At 35.6% G+C, this 16,873-nt stretch overlaps 1 protein-coding gene across 1 annotated transcript in view; it reads right to left on the reverse strand.

Moving 5' to 3' along the window:
- ERp60 (disulfide-isomerase A3) overlaps positions 1-16,873 on the reverse strand; it is a 95,270-nt gene that overhangs the window by 45,566 nt on the left and 32,831 nt on the right. The window contains exons 3-4 of the mRNA XM_090404500.1: positions 6,030-6,153; positions 67-174 (exon numbers count right to left, since the gene is read on the reverse strand). Of these exons, the coding sequence (XP_090260626.1) occupies positions 67-174; positions 6,030-6,153 (232 nt within the window). The remainder of the gene's footprint in view (positions 1-66; positions 175-6,029; positions 6,154-16,873) is intronic.

The following is a 16,873-nucleotide window of genomic DNA, read 5'->3' on the forward strand; positions in this document are numbered from 1 at the left end:
TTGTGTGCTCAGCATTCTTCTTACATACACAAGATTTAAAAACTTCCTAGTTTACAATATACTTACCAACAATAAGTACTTCATCTTTCTCAAAGAATTTAGTAGCCTCTTGCATATTAGTGAGTTCTTTAGAACTGGGTCCAACTTGAGCTTTCATATATTTAATAATACCATCTGAAGAAAAAAAAAATAAACATCAATAAAAAAAAATTCCTTATGATTAACAGAAACAATACCTGAATGTTAACTATACAAAATGGATTTTCTTTGCAAAATATTAACACAAAGAATTAGTGAAAGATTTCTAGCTGGCAAGACCAACACAAAACAGCATGCTGAGGTGATACTAAGATCAATAAGGACAGAATTGACAGTATCTTTCCTAAATCTGATTATTCAAGCAGTTAGTATTATAAAAATTAAGGAGTGACTAAAGATATTTAACAAGAAAATAACAGATCAGTGGAAAGAAGCAGTGATAATGAAAATACCAAAAATTAATTTCTCTTCCTAACAAAATGTTAGAAAGAGAAATTAATCTTATATCCTGAATTAGCCAGGAAAGATATTTAGCAGTGTATTAATGGAAAGAATGAAAAATGAAATCTAAGTAATACTGATGAAGGAACAAGCAGGCTTTGGAACCCGAGCTTTTCATTTTGAGAAACGCAGAACAAACTTTAGAATTTGATATCCCCTTGTACTTGAATTTTAGACTTTGCCAAAGCCTTTGATTGCATTAACAGAGAAATCCTCTGGAAATTCTAAGCATCTGTGGCATACAAAATTCTATTCTATCACTGGTTCTAACAGGCACTTAAGGGCCCACGACCTTCCAAGTATTCTTGGATTTCTTAACCGCAGTTCAAGGATAAGGTGGTTGGCCCTATGCCTCCCAGTGTTTCCAGGTGAAAAACCCCTACCTCTGTAGAAGACCAGCTAAAGGTTCCTCACGTCACTGACAGGAATTGAACCTAGGTCTTTCAAACCAAAGGGCTTCATCTATACTGACTCAGCTACGAAGGCTATAGCATACCAAATAAGATAATGTTATCAAACAAATGTATTAAAACAGATCAAGAGCCTTCCCCATTGTAACTAGAGTTTGACTAGGATGCATACTGTCTGGCCTACTTTTCAATGTAGTGATAGATTGAGCTATGACCAAAAATAAAAACCAAAGCTGGCTTAAGATGGAATATGATAACGTCTTGAAGACCTGGATTATGCAAATGACATCGTTCTGATGATTTCTTCTTGTTTCAATTTGCAACAGAAAACAGACAGATTAAGAGAAAAATACATCTTCAGTTTAAAAATAAAGATAAAAAAATGATAAGGTTTAATAATAAAAAGTAAAGAAACTTTGAAGGTAGACAACATAGAAGTGAAAGATTTGACAGACTTTCAATAACTTGGAGCAACAGTCTGTCAAATGGTGGCACAGATAAAGATATTAAACAGAATAGCCTAAGCATGCAATGCTTTCACAAGTTTACAGCCAACACAAATCTGCAGGATAAGATTACAACAGAATTGAGGACCTTTTTAAGTAAAATGTTAGATCTCTTTTTCTCTACAGAGTAGAAACTTGGAAAATAAGCAAAATGCAAGAACAAAAGTTAGTTTCCTAACCAAATGTCTTAGAAAAATTTATCACATAAAGAATTATATAAAATAAAGTATTCAAGAGGAAATCAAATTGAATAGATGGACAGAACATGTACTCAGGATGAACCTTGATGACATCCCAAGGGTGGCTCTGACTTGGACCCATGAAGGAAGGCATAGGAGAGGAAGACCAAAGCTCACATGACAAAGGATGATGGAGAAAGAAAGAAATGAAGCTGGATGGGCAAGCTGAAAATGCAAGTTAAAAGCAAGAACACTGACTCTGGACAAAGGATCTTAGCCTTGTGCCACAGAGCATGAAGAGATTTAACAAAGATAAATGTTTGAATACAACCAGTTTCAAATGGATAATTGCAATATAAAATTAAAAAGAATTTCAATATTTCTGTAATAGTCATTAGACAGAAACTGTTGAGATGATATTGCAGGAAACCAAGTCTTCTAGACACTTCCAGATAATTTTATGTTTTTACTGTACATATAAGATGCATTATGAAAGTAATGCACCCTGTTTATTCATTTTGAGCAAAACAGAAAACTTGATAGATGAAGTGGAAACAGCAGTCAGTTCCACAATGTTTGCAACTGTCACAGGAATGTGACAACTTTCAAGATGATGGCACATTATAGGAAGTATGTACAAAGCAGAGATGATATAGTTCTTTATAGCCAAAGATCCAGTACGATGGAAATTTACACCTGGAAAATGTGTACTCAGATGAGTATACATACTGGGTCAGAAACATATCCTCAACTTTGCATAGAAGGGTTGCAATTGCAGCACTTGGCTGGACCGACCTTTCCTCATCCTACACATAGCCTGGATCTGATAGCTATTCGGAAGGAACCCTTGCAGTGGAGATTTTTCACAGGGTCAGCATAGAGCATCTTGCTGAGAAACAGTAAGACTGTATAATATATATAAAAACTGGAAAGCTACAATGCCTGCAATAAGCCAATTTAATTTTTTTTTTTTTTTTTTTTTTTTTATGAGAAAAGACATTTTCATACTGACTTTCATACATATACTCTGTAAATGGCTCTTCACACAGATGAAGAGCCTTTTGTTATGGAACTCATTACTTAATCCTCCTCTTTTACCTTTACAGTGTTTAGAGTTTTTTTTTAATGATTATTCTAGGAACTGCAACAAACTTGAAGATAAGGTGGTTAAGCCCTAGGCCTCCCAGCGTGTCCTAGGTCTGTTGATGTGTGTTCATGGGGTCAGTATGTCTGTTCTAGGCGACAAAAACCAGAGTTCCTGGGTGACCCCCCCCTTCATATGTGATCAGTTAACTTACCTAGAATTTAATACTCCTATATTTCGTCCTAGTTACTAGGACATCTACGGGAATTACAAAAACAATTAATGTAACATGCACACAAAAACTTACAATACTAAGCCCAACCACGTGGGCTTAGTATTGTAAGTTAAGTCACTAGAGTCCTATCTAGGTGGAGCACCCTCTAAGGGTGGTAGTAGGTGGCCTGGAATGTAAGGTGGGACCTCTGGTGATGAGAGTTTCCCAAATCTTCGGAAGCTTAATGCAACCGTATTTGTTAAGATTTGATTGGTTTCTGAGAGCTGCTGCTGCTTCTAAGAAAAGTCTCTCTTTCTTGAATTTGCTGTGGTGGAGCATGGTGGTTTTCTTCCATGATACGCTGTGGGTGGTGTCCAAAATATGGTCAGCCAAGCCTGAATGGCCATAGTTGTGTTTAACGATGTATGACTTGTGTTCCTCCAGGCAGATGGATGCTGATCTGCCTGTCTGTCCAAAGGACGCAAGCTTACAGGAACAAAGTACTTTGTAAACTCCAGGCAGTGAGAGAGGGAGGAGCTGATCTTTCGTAGAACGGATAAGGGTAGCAAGTTTGCGGTAGGGCTTATATGCTGTGTGTAGGTTATACTTTTTTAGTATCTTGGCTATTTTTTCCCGAAGTGCCTTGGATGTAGGGTATGATGGCATTTTTAAATTCTTGTTGACGAGAGGGACGGGGAATTGGGGAGGAATTGATTATTTTTTTGATACTGTGTTCACTGTAGCCATTGGAGAGGAAAGTTCTGTGTATGTGGTTAAGCTCAGTAGTGAGGGCAGTTCCACTGGAACAAAGATTGTGGGCTCTCTTGGTAAGGGTTTTAATGATGCCATATTGTTGTGAGGGGTGGTGGTGGGAGAGTTTGTGAATGTATCTGCCTGTGTGTGTGGGTTTTCTGTATACAGTGAAGTCACGTGCCTGCCCAAGTGTATCATTGGGCAGGCACGTGACTAAGGTGTCTAGGAAGGGTAAACAATTGTTCTTTTCCTTTTCCATAGTAAACCAGATTCTTGGATGTAGGCTATTGAGATGAACGAGGAAGGAGTCTAACGTGTCTGGGCCATGAGGCCAAATGGAGAACACATCTACATATCTTAGCCAGATAGAAGGTTTGAGTGGGGCTGAGTCTATGGCTCGTTTTTCGAATTCTTCCATATAGAAATTGGCAAAGGGGGGTGAGAGGGGGAACCCATGGCGGTTCATTCTATCTGCTTGTAGATTGTTATTCCAAGAGAAATACCCAGAGTTGATGGCAAAGGAAAAGAGACCTAAGATGTCAGAGGAGAAAACTTTTTCTAAGAGAGATAAAGTGTCAGTTAAGGGAATATTGGTAAACAAGGAGGAGATATCAAAGCTTACCAATATGTCTGTATTGTTCAAGGTTAAATTTTCTTTGAGGGCTTTAAAGTGGGTCAAGTTTTTTTTTTTTTTTATATAGGAAGCTGAATTTCTGGTGAGGGGGGACAGAGTTGGCCAGCTGTTTAGACAGTCTGTAACAAGGTGCATTGGTGGCATCTACTATAGTAGTGAGTGGGGAATTGGGTTTGTGGATTTTTGGTAAACCGTATATTCGGGGGGGGGGGGGGGGGGGGAACGGGAGCGGAAAGGTTTAAGTTTTTTTGTGACGTCAGGGGGCCAGGAGGTTACTTTAAGTAAGATTTTTAATTTCTTGTGTTTTTGTGGGGTCGTGTTCTATCGGGATGTAGGTAGCGCGATCGCGGAGGATAGTGTTCATTTTACGATTGTATTCGCTGGTATTAAGAACAGCTGTGTCATTACCCTTATCCGCTCTGGTGATGACGATACTTTTTTCTTTGCGTAGTTTCTGGAGAGCCATGCGTTGGGCATAAGAAAAGTTACTTTTTGGAGGCGAAGAGTGAGCGAGGATGTTGGCTACCTCTGACGGTAAGCGACCGATCCCCCGTTCGACATTAACCATTACATCGATCACCGGCACTTCTTTCGGGGCGACGGCAAAATTACGGCCGAGGCCAAGGGCGCTGACGGCATCCTCGTTGAGCCTTTTGGAAGAGAGGTTAATTACTGTCTGGAGCGGTTGAATTTGTGGTTGTGGTTTGTCTTTAACCAGGTTGCTGTATTTCTTGACGTGTTTGTTTTTTATTTTTTGAAATTCTCTCTGTGCGGAAGTTTCCGAAATGTCAGAGAGAATCGACCAAAGTTCAGGGTTAAGAACGGTGGAGAGCTCTGTATGTAGGGAGCCAATGGCGGCGTTCATCACTGCGAGGGTGGCACGAGTAGAGGCGATTTGCTCGCGTAGTAATGCTAGGCTGGCACGTTTATATGTGTGTGTGTGTGTGTGTATATATATACATATACGGAGTGCTTTTTTGGAATGGAAATTGGTCTTCATTTTAACGCATTTCGGTATCACTCTTGTATCCCGACATCTTTTTAAAAAGGCCAGCCTATTTAGTTGTCTAGATAGTCTTAGTTTTGACTTACCGTATTGCTTGGATTTACGTGCTAAATCTTCTCCATGGATGATTAGAAACACTCATCACCAGAGGTCCCACCTTACATTCCAGGCCACCTACTACCGCCCTTAGAGGGCGCTCCACCTAGATAGGACTTTAGTGTCACCCACGTGGTTGGGCTTAGTATTGTAAGTTTTTGTGTGCATGTTACATTAATTGTTTTTGTAATCCCTGTAGATGTCCTAGTGACTAGGACGAAATATAGGAAGTATTAAATTCTATTTTAATTCTTTCTGAGTGTTGTAAAAAAATCCATTAAACCTCCAACATAATGTCTTCACAGCACTTAAGTCTCTACACAAGAAATAGCATAGCAAGCTGCAAAGTGTTATATTATAGTACAGCAAGTTTCAGTTTATTAAAACTTGACAGAAGTCCCACATCTATCAATGCTATCCAATTCTAGAATGAATTTTTCTATAGCAAATCTAGTATCATTTTATTAATAGTTCTTTCCAAAGAAAATTTGTTTGCAAATACTATTTGCTAGAATATTTCTTAAAATAGAATAAGGATTTTTAAAAGTTAAATAAAAAAAATGAAATTTTAGGAGCATGAATTCATTCAATTTATATTTATTCTTACCAGATTCTCTTGGTCCACTGTATTCAGATGAAAAATCTCCCTGACGGAATATCTTTAGGGTAGGATAGCCACTTACTCCATATTTACTACAAGTTTCTTTCCCAGCATCTGATGTGCAGTCAACCTATTATTTAAAATAGAAAAGTTTTATTTTCATCATAAATTATGTGCTAATAAATACTACAAAAAAGCAGTCTGAACACACAGCAATCTAATACCAATAAATGACTACAGATACACTTGGAGTGAAGTCTAACAATACGTGGCATGATGATGCCATGTGATGAGTCACATGCTTGTAGCCAGTGCATCTGTGTCCAAGTGAAGTGGCTGCAAGAAGGGAAATGGAAGCTTGGAAAGCTGTCTTACCATGTCACCAGAGTACATAATACCAACTATGAAATTCAGAGGTGGTGGTGTGATTGCATGCTCCTGTTCATCTTGGTTTCCCCCCTGACCTCTGTTTGCGGTGCCACCAACACTGAACTCCTAGAGACACCTGAACATTCGACAATGCAGCTTCCACATACTTTGTGGTTTCTACAGAACTAATCATAGTATCTTTCAGCAAAATGAATGCACAGCATCATAAGGCTATAACTGTGTAGTTTGTGAAGATAAACATCACACCCAAATGGCCTCCACAGAGCCCTGATCTCAACCCTATTGAATACATGTGGGATGAACTGATGAACTAGAGTGTCAAGGGACATCCACCTCACTACATGCCTATAAGAATAATGGTCCAAAATGCCCATTGATCACCATCTTATACTCGTGGAAGGCATGCTCCAGCCGCAGTCATTGCAGTGAAAGGAAGTACTACGTCTTAAGGTGAGTGCCATGGCTGTTTGTTCCCCATACTATGGTATCTTGACTTCTTTCCAAGCAGCACATGCAAGCAAGAAGATACTTCATGAGATAACATTGAAATTATGAAATGTCTCAAACATGCTTTTGCACACTTAATACTTTGATAAAGAAAATTACACAGAAGTCATCATAGATAGGCACTTATCCATTGATGTAATGTAAATTATGCTGCATCAATTGATATCTGGCAAACATTAAGAAGGTTCAGTAAAATAATAAAAACTAATGAAAACATGCTACTAATTTAGTTATTCCAGCACGTTTAACTTAGGTATACACTGCACAAGCAATCAACAACTTGGCATTTAAAAATACATGGCCAGCTTGATTGGCAGAGTGGTTAGTGTATGTGCTCTCCAGCCAATAAGACTGTAGATTCAAATCCCGAGATGGATGTGTGTGAAAAATGCTAGTGGTGGACAGTAGATGGCATTGGTGGATCCAGTGGTTTAGACAGAGTTGTACGAGGGTGGTCTGAAAAGTTCTCGGCCTCGATCATAGATGGCAACACTATCAGCAAGATTTTTTTTTCCCTAAGTTGGTACATCTGTCATAAGCATGCATGTGAAATTGCAAGTTATTCTATCAAGTAGTTTGTTTTTTTACAGCTGTCTGAAGCTAAAGTGTTGTCTGTATCCTTTGAAATGGATAAAATTGAGTGCAGTTATATTCTTTTTAAAAAGCAGGTTTAATGCCAAAAGAAATTCATTTGAAGCTCAAAAGTTTATGGGAACTCTTCTTCGTTTTTGGCAATTAAGAAATGGGCTGTCAAGTTTAAATGTGGCTGTACCTGCCTTAATTCATGTGAAGGATATCCAAAAAGTAAAAAACACCAGAAATCATTGATCAAGTGCACGATATGGTATTGGATGACTGGTGAATCAAAGTACATGAAATTGATGAAACTATAGGTGTTCGTGAAATTGCTACACGTTCTTTTGAAACTATATTTCAAAAGAACGTGTAGGATATATTTTGCATGAAATGCAAAAGCTTTGCACAAGATGGGTGCCATGCTTGCTTACAGCAGATCAAAAATGCACTCACATGATAATTTTTGAACAGTGCTTGAAGTGTTTTAAAAGAATAAAACTGATTTTGTGTACAGATTTATTACTATGCATGAGACTTAGATTCACTATTACACACCAGAATCCAAACTCCAGGTAAAACTGTGGACAGAAGCTGGTTGTTCAGTGCTAAAGAAGACAATGTCTGTTCCATCAGCAGGAAAGGCTGATGGAACCGACAGCCTTTCATCATGGCATTAGTGTTTTGGGATGCAAAAGGAATTTTGTTTATTAATTATCTTGAAAAAGGTAAAACAATAACTGGAAATATTATTCTGATCTTTTAACCAGACTAGACAAAAAAATTCTTGAGTAAAGACCCAGTTTCATCATCAACCATCCATGGGTCCAGTGCTCATAGGTGTCCGATGCAATCTTGATATAATTCCTTCACTGCATTTTAAACTGTGCAAGATGGCTCAGTCCGTGCATAGAGCCTCCGCACCATTTGACAATGTCATCGCCCCATTCTTTGTTTAGTCTTCTTTTTTGTTCTTTCCTTCAATCATCCCAAATAGCAGCATTTTTATTTTCCTCTCATCGTTCGTTCTACATATATGGCCAAAGAGACGTAGTTTCCTTTTGACTATTTTCTGGATCAGGTTTTCTTTGGTTGTATTCATCTGTAGATTTCCTCATTGTTCACTTTCTGGATTTGGCTTATTCTCAAGATCTTTCTATAGCACTTCCTCTCAAATGCTAATAACCTCCTTTCAGATTTTCTCAGGAGTACCCAGGCCTCACACAGAGCATTGCTGCTGAAGATGCAAACCAAACTGCACATTATAGAAACCTGTATCTATATAGCTCAGCTCTTCCATGGCTATTCTAATTTTTCTCTCTTTTTTTGGGGGGAGGGGGAGGGTCCAAGTCATGCATCATCCAAGATATGTGAAGTGTTCCACATTTTGACAATGGGAAAATTAAGGGATCTGCACTATGAATTGTTGGAACACCCATCGTATTTCCCGGATTTGGCTCCCTCCGACTTCTATCTCTTCCCAAAACTAAAACTCTTCCTCACTGGTCAGAGTTTTTCTTCAAATCATGAGGTGATTGCAGCTGTAGAGGGGTAAAAATAATATAACAAGTTACTGTAAACTTCCAAATGAAAGAGGAAAGGTTGGTAGAATAGGTGGTTGATGCCAGGATGGCAAGACAATTTGGACTGATACAGTTAATTCCTTAAGACTAATATGAAAGATTTAAACAATACTTAAGATCTGACAAATAACATTAATTTGTAAGAAAATTGCTGATAGGAAACTAATCATAACAATTAATATGTACCCTCAAGGAGCAAAAAGAATATGATAGCAATACATAATGTTTATACTGTTATTAACACTAATACAAGTTAGTAAAATTTAATTTAATAAATGCTATAAGGAATAAAGATAGTTTGCTGCTAACTGAAGATCATATTGAAAGAACAGATTTCAAAATTTAGAACATGATTGTGAAGTGAAAGTTAAAGGCTTAGGATATAGGCAGAAGAAATGATCAAGAAACAAAGAAAACTGCTACTGATCATCTTTAACAATGCTAGAGACTGATAATATATCTACCAGTAGAAAAAATTATAATCCCAAAAGGAAGTGATCTTACTAGATTTGAAAATTCTGCCAGTACCTGTAAAAATTCTCTAAAATACTGATAAATAAGATCAAAAATGAAGCAAAGATTAAGGCACAGTTGGTTTTAGAACTTATGGAAACACTGTGCACTACATTTTTACTTTACAGAACATCACTGAACAAAAGCATTCAACTTAGGAGCTTGTTTATACCTAAGTTTTCTAGATTTTGCACTTATTTGACAGTACTGATATAGAAACGTTATGGTTAATCATTAGAAGTTATGGAATTCCTAGAACCTCCGTAGCTCAGTCAGCATAGACTAAGCCCTTTGGTCCGAAAGACCGGGGTTCGATTCCTGTTGATGGCACGAGGAACGTTTATCTGGTCTCTTTCAACTAAAGGCGAGTTAGCTAGTCTCATACAGAAGTAGAGAGTTTTTCACGTGGAAACTTTTTTTATCCCTCAGAAAAAGCAATACCAGCCCCGTGAACACATACAGATTACAGTCATGAATACTTGAAACAATATTGTTACACCTGTAGTTAACTATGAGTCGCATCATAGTAGTCAACCTCCCATATAGGAGACATGAACGGGATGGAATTCCTAAAATATGTGAAGATAAAGATGTATAAAGGAAGCAAGTTGTATTACTACATGGCAAATATCAGAATGGTTAAGGTCTGGCATCAGGCAGGGCTGTGTAAAATCTGGTTTACTGTTTAACAGTCACTGATCTGATTATGAGAAAAATTACAGGTATAAGAGGAATTAAATTCAATCCTATCACAGAAGGGTCTAGGTCATAGATGGCGAACCTATGGCACACATGTCATAGGTTCGGTGGCATGTCAACAATTTACAGATGATATCCTTTGTTTATAAATTATTCAACCCCTTTTATCTATTTATTTTTAATTGTTACAACACATACAAGTTAAGTTTTGTTTTTACATGAGAGAGCAACTATGAAGATGTGCATATGATTGGCGTGATATTAACAAAGATCACACCACCCAAAGACAAAACCAACCTACAATTGTTGAGTTGAAATGGTAATTCTCTTCATCTGAATTCCATAACATCTGAAACTGTCATAACAACATTCACTATATATTTCTTAGTTTTAAAACATTCACGATGGGGTGTCATTTATTGTTCTTGCGGAACTTCTCATTACTGGCAGGATCAACTCAACAAAGTTTCAACCCTTGGTTGAATTTTATGGCTACTTGTTTGCATTTGGGCTGGCAGGGGAACTCTCATGCATTATGTGGCATATTTCAATTCGCAGTAGGATTTTATTTGAAGTTATCCTTTGTGATCTGTCATAATATCGAGAATTTCAAATGCAATAAAACAAACATTTCATGTAATTGAACAATAGTTTTTAGTTAGATACTATGTTTCCGGTGCAACATATGGTTTTGCTCGAGTCCTATACAGCAGTGCTTCCCAAGCTTCTGGATGTCAGGGTCCCCTTTGGAAAAATTAAAATATTTCATGGTCCCCCCTCGAAAAAAAATCATAATATAGACATTATTATAATATTTATTGTATCTATATTCAATACAAAAACATACACAGAATATTGCAAAAATCAAATGCAATTATTACATTTTTAGCATCTTACATACACATTATCTCATATTTTTATATAGATAGATATATTGTTATTTTACATTGGCAGTACAAGCACATGAAACTTAAAATGATTAGTAATAAAGAAAGAATTAAAAACAAAAAAGTTTAATAACAATTTAATGTGATGGATGTGTTTCAATACTGCTGCACCAATATCAGGTGAAATATTTGAAACTGCAATTCTTAGATTTCTGCTTTGAAATGAAACTTATATGAATAAGCATAGATTTACTAATATTCATTTAAGTGCCGAAATACGCAGGAAGCAAAACTTGTGAACCAACACCAATATGCAATTTTTTCCATTAAAATATAAAAAAATAACAAAAAAGAAATAATAATAAAAATTAAATACATTTCTTTTAAGATAAAAAACCTACTTAGTATTAAAACATTTTCAATTTGTTTTCATTATTTCACGGCTCCCCTCAACAAAATCTATGGCCCCCAAGGGGGCCGTGGCCCACAGTTTGGGAAGCGCTGCTATACAGCAGCATTTCTGTGAGAGGGTATATGCGATACATTAGTTAGTGCAGTTTTTATTCCAGCTGTCTCTAATTGCACTATTTGTCGAGAAATATATTACACAGACTGCAAACGCCTCTGTACCTTATTCAGGGATACAAGAAAACTACTTATTTTTCTTGCATCTGCAGTACAATGGCTGTTGTGAAGCGTGTGTTGTTAACTGGGGGGAGCGAGTTACTATTGCTCAAGTGTCAGTTTTCATAAAGTAAAATCAGGGGTGTCAGTTATATGCAAGGGAGAGTTATTTGAGTAAACATGGCAAGTGTATCGCCAACATCCTTCTGCTGCTTCCCCTGCTCAACTAACTACAAAGATGAGTTATAATGCATAAATATTTTTCTCAGTACTTTTTTTTTTTTCAAATTATCATTAAAATCAATTTAATAATACAATAATCAATTTCACATTGAATAATATTATAAATTTACATAAATAATTAGAAATAAAATTTATGAAATTATAAATATTTATAAAATATTATGAAGTTAGATTAATTTTTCCCCTATTAAAAACTGCCCAGCACGTCAGCAACTCTATGGGTAAATTTTTGTGAAGTGCACATAAAAAGGTTGGACACAACTGGGCTAGGTTATGCAGATGACAGTTTTAGTATCAAAAAATTATGACACACAAGCAAAATTGGGAGCCATAAAACAGCTGAAATTTTCTTAAATATGAGAAGTTCATAAACTGAACTGCAAATGGCATAAAAAAATTAAAATCAAACAACATGAAGTAGTAGAAGTTAAGAATTTTACATACTTGGGAGCAAATTTAGAAACTGAATAATTAAAAATATAATTTAGAACAAAGATAAAAAAATTGAATTATGGAAAATCAAAATATAATAAAACCAAGATAAATGTCAATAGCAATGTTAAAGATGTATTATATGTATTATATGTATTAGACATGGAAACTAACCAAAAAAACAGGAAGCAAAATTACAGTTTTAAAACAAAAACATTTGCATAAAATAATATTGTGGCACCAATATATAACATTGATTTACATATTCTGAATAAACTAAACCTTATCTATGATGAAAAAATTGCAGATGAAACAGATTTGACACATACCGAGAATAGACAGCAAAGATTTCTAGAGTGACTTTGACATGGATCAAAGAAGGAAAAAGAAAAGGCCTAAATTAATTTGGCAGAGGATGAAAAGGAGAGAATAGACGGCTGGAGAGAAGCTGTGCTGGTAGTTCAGGACATTTATCTAAAATAAAATATACGATCTCTGCCTTATGTGATATGAGGTGCAAAGAGGATAAGTAAATATGGTTATAGCACAATTTTTAATTAATCAAACTGTTGATGATCTCAGTCAACAAGCCATAAACAGAAATTTGGAAACAGGTGTCCCTTAAGGACCTCATGAAAGCATATATGAAATAAAGATTTCACAAAAAATTCAGGTAGATTTTAATTAGGAGACTTTGAAACACTCTGTAACGCACAAAAAAAATAAAGAAATAAAATAAAATTCAGGTCTAAGGAGACAAGAAATAGATGGCCAGAAAGAAACAAGAACATAAAGTACAAAATAAGTATTAGCAATAATTAGTAATTTTAAAGATGGCAAAATATACTTAATATAAAATGGTACAATATGACAGAATTTCATGCCAGTTGGGGCATCGCACAGTTAAACAAGACCCCCCACAATCTTTGTTCCAGTGGAACCACCCTTGCAACTGAGCTTGACCACACACACAGCACCTTCCTCTCCAATGGCTATAGCGATCACAGCATTAAAAAATACTTGGTTCCTTCTCCCATTCCCAGGTCATCTCTTCAGAAAGGGTTTAGAAATGCCATCGCCATACCCTACATCTGTGACACATCGAAAATAGATTTAATTCATATAGATTAAATCATAGATTTAATTACTTTATAACGCCAATGAAAAACTTGTAAATAGTCCTAATAATCCATCCGTATATTGTAGACTTAAAAGAAATGAGAGTTCAATGTACTTTTTACCTACTTGTGAGAATGAAATCTAAAGATATTACAATGCAACTTTTACTCTTCTGCTCCTGGCCATGATAATATTGTCAGAATTGTGTAGGAGTTGCAGAAATACCTGATAGCTCCTCTGATGACCATCTTTAATCTATCACTGATGGTGTTTCCAATCAAATTTAAGGTATTATATAAAAAATAATGCAAAAACGATCTTGAAAACTACATACCAATCTCCAGGTTTTCTTCAAAATATCGAAAGAATTAGTAAAAAAATAGATTAATTTTTTTAGGGAAAAAAAAAAAAAAAGTCTCAAAGAACCAGTATGGTTTAAGACAGAAACTAAACACTGAGGACATGCTGCTGAACTTCATAAACTTATTTATTCATCACAAGACCAACCAAGTTTAACACAGTCTTTCTAGACCTGCAGAAAGACTGACACGATACCCCATAATAGTTTATTAAAAAAAACTGGAGAATACATGAATTACAGGCTGTGTGACTGGTTTAATAGTTATTTAACATCCAGATCACAAGCTATAGCAATTTATTCAGGTAAAATGTGGTGTTCCCTAAGATTGCATGCTTGGGCCAGTACTATTTATATCAACGACTTCTGACTTCCAGTTATGAAGTAAAGTAAACACCTTAGTAGATGATACCGCATTGATATTCACTGCAAATTCTGAAAATGAAATGCAAAATATGGTGAACACAGATTTGCAAAATAATGACAAATTGGTTTCATGTGAACAAACTTGCCATCAATGCTGGAAAAACAAAGTTTATAAATTTTTGAACTCAAAAATACAACTATTAGTAAAACCAAATTTTTCCATCATAAACTTAGTTAAATCCTTTATCCAAGTGTAAACAAAGTTTGCACCTGAAGTATCTTCAGGACCAAAGTAAAGGTGGACCACAGTGCCCCACTGCAAACTGGCTACCTCATCTAGTCTATAAAAGATCAGCTCCCTCCTCTCTTAGTGCTTGGAGTTTATAAAGTACCCTGTTCCTGTAAGCTGACGTACTTTGGACAGACAGGCAGATCAGCAATTATCCACCTGGAGGAACACAAGTCATACATCTGCAGCCACTACTATGGTCAGTCAGGCCTGGCTGACCATTAAAGCACCACTTCTGGGTCTGGCTCCCATTGACAAGATCTCAATAAAGGTTGAAACTGGTTTGGGTAACGGCCCTTCCCTTAATGCATAACATTAAGGATGTCTGCAAGGGGATGTGCTTTGCATTATGGGAGATACTGAGAGCTTGGTCCACCTTTACTATGAGTTGACTCAGTCCTGGAGATACTTCAGGTGCAAACTTTGTTTGCTTATACTTGGATAAATAATTAAACTAAGTTTATTATAGTCTAACCAAGTGGAAAATAAACTTCCAACATTTTTTTCCATCCATACATTCCTACAACTGTTAAAGTAAAACTGTAATTGTATGGGTATAGAAAATGTGAATACTATAACCTACGGAAGATTAAAAATAAACAGCAACTTAAGCTGGAAACCACATATTACAGAAGTATGTAACAAAGTAAGATTTATGCCATCAAGTTTTCTTTTTAAAGAGATTCTTGACACTGACAATATTAAGAACATTATAATTCAGCTCGATACAAACTGTTATAGAGTACAGTATAACAACAAGCTGGGGAGGAACATATCACACCATACCGATGTCATTAATCTCTTTACAAAAGAAATTAATATGCACTTTAACCAACATTAAATATAGAGAACCCACAATGCTAAATATATCATTAAATATCCTTTCACTTAGACAACTACGTATTTACAGGATGCTACTTTTCCTGAAGACTGATAACCAGTACATAAATACTTGTTATACAAACACTATATATATTTGGCTCCAAAAATCTTCACCTCTTAATACGAAAGTCATGAAGGCATACAGAAATCTGATTAGACAGTACCTAAATTTTTATAAGAATATTGAAAACTGGTTTAAAAAATTGTATAAAAAAAGTAGTTTACCAATTTATACCAAGAGAAATTAACCAATACAAATTATTCAAGTAATTACTGAACTGCATTGTTCTTATTCCACATGTAATATAAATATATATTATTCTCTGTATATCTTTCTGTACTATTATAATTTTTTGAATTACTGAACTGCACTGTTGCACACATGTACTTGAGTAGTTAGTGTGTACATGCAGACATATTCTCTAAATATATTGTCAATATTTTTGTGTATTATTTATGCTGTATAATTGTTACTTTTGTAACCTGGATGAGCTCATGCACTTAGGTTATACATTAGGATGTCATTGTTTTACAATTTTATCATTTTGAAAGAAAATTTAAATTAGTGAGATGTAATGATATGCAAACGATAATGCAATGTAATAATATGTGGTGAAAACTCATTAAAGTAATCACTATCTTACTTCTTGGGAAAGGAGGCATAGTAAAAAATTGCTATTACATTCACTTTACTTTTTAAGTATTAGTCTTATTATGTAGCAAAAACATTGGCACTCCATTCCTGGTATGGAACAACTGAAAAATAACACATCACTAAGTCACAAGGCAACTATTTTAAAAACTAGGCCTCACATGAACTAAAACCAATTACACTAAACTGAATACCCGCAAATGGTAACTAGGCTAAATGTTATACATATATACATACACGGACTCCTACAGCTTGTGTTTTTTCAGCAAGGAATCAATCATAGTTCAGAAATTAAAAAAAAAATTTTTTTATATATATTAACGCTTTTCCAAGAAAAGCAAAACTAATTTATCTGCTATATGTAGGAGTAATTGGGGAAATTAAATTTAGTTCAAATAATGTTGAACAATATTGTCTAGCCAAAAGGACTATGGCCACCATCCCAACATATCACAGGACCCTCCCCAATGCTTTCAAAACTGCTACTGTTTAGTGTGGACTAAGATTTCTAAACATTACCGTAAGTATGCCATACCACAATGATTTTGAAAGCTTTTCCACTTGGTTACACTATTAATTAAAAAGATACCAAGAAATTATTCTCTTAATTTAATCCTTCTTCCAAGTGTAAGCAAACAAAGCTTGTGCATGCAATAACTTCAAAACCGAGCAACTTGTATATAGAGGCTAATGACTTCGCATCACTTCCTTAGTATCCCATAATGCAAAGCAC

The sequence above is a fragment of the Typopeltis vanoorti genome, chromosome 14 (assembly GCF_054136105.1).
Source record: "Typopeltis vanoorti isolate ZY-2024b chromosome 14, IOZ_Tvanoo_1.0, whole genome shotgun sequence".
Classification (NCBI taxonomy): Eukaryota; Metazoa; Arthropoda; class Arachnida; order Uropygi; family Thelyphonidae; genus Typopeltis; species Typopeltis vanoorti.